The sequence below is a fragment of the Pundamilia nyererei genome, unplaced genomic scaffold (genome assembly GCF_000239375.1).
Source record: "Pundamilia nyererei isolate P.nyererei 1_Seehausen unplaced genomic scaffold, PunNye1.0 scaffold00050, whole genome shotgun sequence".
Classification (NCBI taxonomy): Eukaryota; Metazoa; Chordata; class Actinopteri; order Cichliformes; family Cichlidae; genus Pundamilia; species Pundamilia nyererei.
In genome coordinates this window covers 2,223,443-2,224,953 of record NW_005187451.1, presented here as the reverse complement: position 1 = coordinate 2,224,953, position 1,511 = coordinate 2,223,443, and the positions used below count along the sequence as shown (strand labels likewise).

Here is a 1,511-nt window from a genome sequence, read left to right as displayed (position 1 = left end):
ACTGTGTTTTATCCTGAAAATAAATGTTGTGTTTGAAGCCAGCTAAGTTTCTGTGCTCTGAGCGCTGACCCACTCACTCCCCTTTCTGCTTGTATGTATACAGACGTGGTGGTGAAGATTTAGGTCCACCAGTTTAGCAGCTACAATCGTCCTTGAAGACCTTTATGAGCATCTTTGGCAGCGTCTAACCCACATCCTCCAGCCCTCGTCTTTTTTATCTTTCAGTAATGCACAGATGGTTTCACCTCAGTGACAAACTAGTGGCAACAGCAAAAATCCTGCAAATACTTTGTTTTTTTATTTGTTTTTCTCTTACACAGAGAAAGAGAGAGTGTGTGTGCACGTGTTCATGGACTGATATCATGCGTGAATAGTTACTAGTTGTATTTTTCCTGTTTCCTCCAGAAACCGTTGCAGCCAGATATGGGCCATAATTCACTGGCTAACTTCCAGATTGAGAAGAAGATTGGACGCGGCCAGTTCAGCGAGGTGTACCGAGCGAGGTATCTGCTGGACAACACGTCTATGGCCCTGAAGAAAATTCAGGTGAGGAGCGTAAAAGCAGCGACACATTTAGCCCGAGTTAAATCTGTCACGAGGTCAATGCTAATATATTCACACCAGCGGGTGTTTCGGTCCTTGAAGTTCACCTCAGCCATACACGGAGCATTTACAGTAGTAGAAGCTCACATATAAATACTGCTGCTGTTTCTGGACAAACACAGCTGGGTCACACTCGCTGAGTTCGACTTGTCACTATGTAGAGAAATTTAAGAGAATGTAATTGTGAATGTGTTAGTGCCGCCAGAGTGGTCAGCATATTCAACAAAGTCACATTTGTGAGGTATTTGCCTGTGAAGTGCAGTTTGACTCACAGTGTGACTCTGCACTTGTGTGTATCTGCACTGGCAGTATCTGTGGTATTCACTGCCTTCTACACGCACACATTGATAAGAGGACACGTTATGTACACACACACACACACACACCTCAGATATACGGGCTTGTTACTCAGATATGAAACACCTGTAGACACTCCAGCGCCACCCTCTAGATAACAGTAACCGTGTTCTCTGTTTAGTGTTTTTTTTTCCACCCTTAGTTTTCTACATCTCTCCATCTTACATTTTTTGAATATGTCATAACACCTCCTCTCTGTCCTCTCTCACCCTCTCTCTCTCTCCCCTTTTGATCTCTTGATAGATATTCGACTTGATGGATGCCAAAGCTCGGCAAGATTGCATCAAAGAGATAGATCTCCTTAAGGTAAAGAACCAGAGAAGAGGGAGACGGCGCCATGCGCTGCGCTCTGTTCTCTTAAGGTGCCTCAGCTGAGACCTTCTACCACATGAAAACAATTGATCTGCACCAGACGGCGTGGATCTGCGTGCTGTGTGTGCGTGCGTTTCCTCGGATTGTTACAAATACAGTGGGGTGTTGGAGCATTTGTGCACACGAGTGAGAATGTGAATAAGTGTGTGTGTATTGCTTTCTCCTTGAGTGTGTGTGTG

The 1,511-nt window shown here is 44.8% G+C and overlaps 1 protein-coding gene across 1 annotated transcript in view; it reads left to right on the top strand.

The window, feature by feature from the left end:
• Window positions 1-1,511, top strand: part of nek7 (NIMA-related kinase 7) — a 63,496-nt gene that overhangs the window by 32,782 nt on the left and 29,203 nt on the right. Inside the window, exons 3-4 of the mRNA XM_013910856.1 lie at window positions 406-546; window positions 1,204-1,322. Of these exons, the coding sequence (XP_013766310.1) occupies window positions 406-546; window positions 1,204-1,322 (260 nt within the window). The remainder of the gene's footprint in view (window positions 1-405; window positions 547-1,203; window positions 1,323-1,511) is intronic.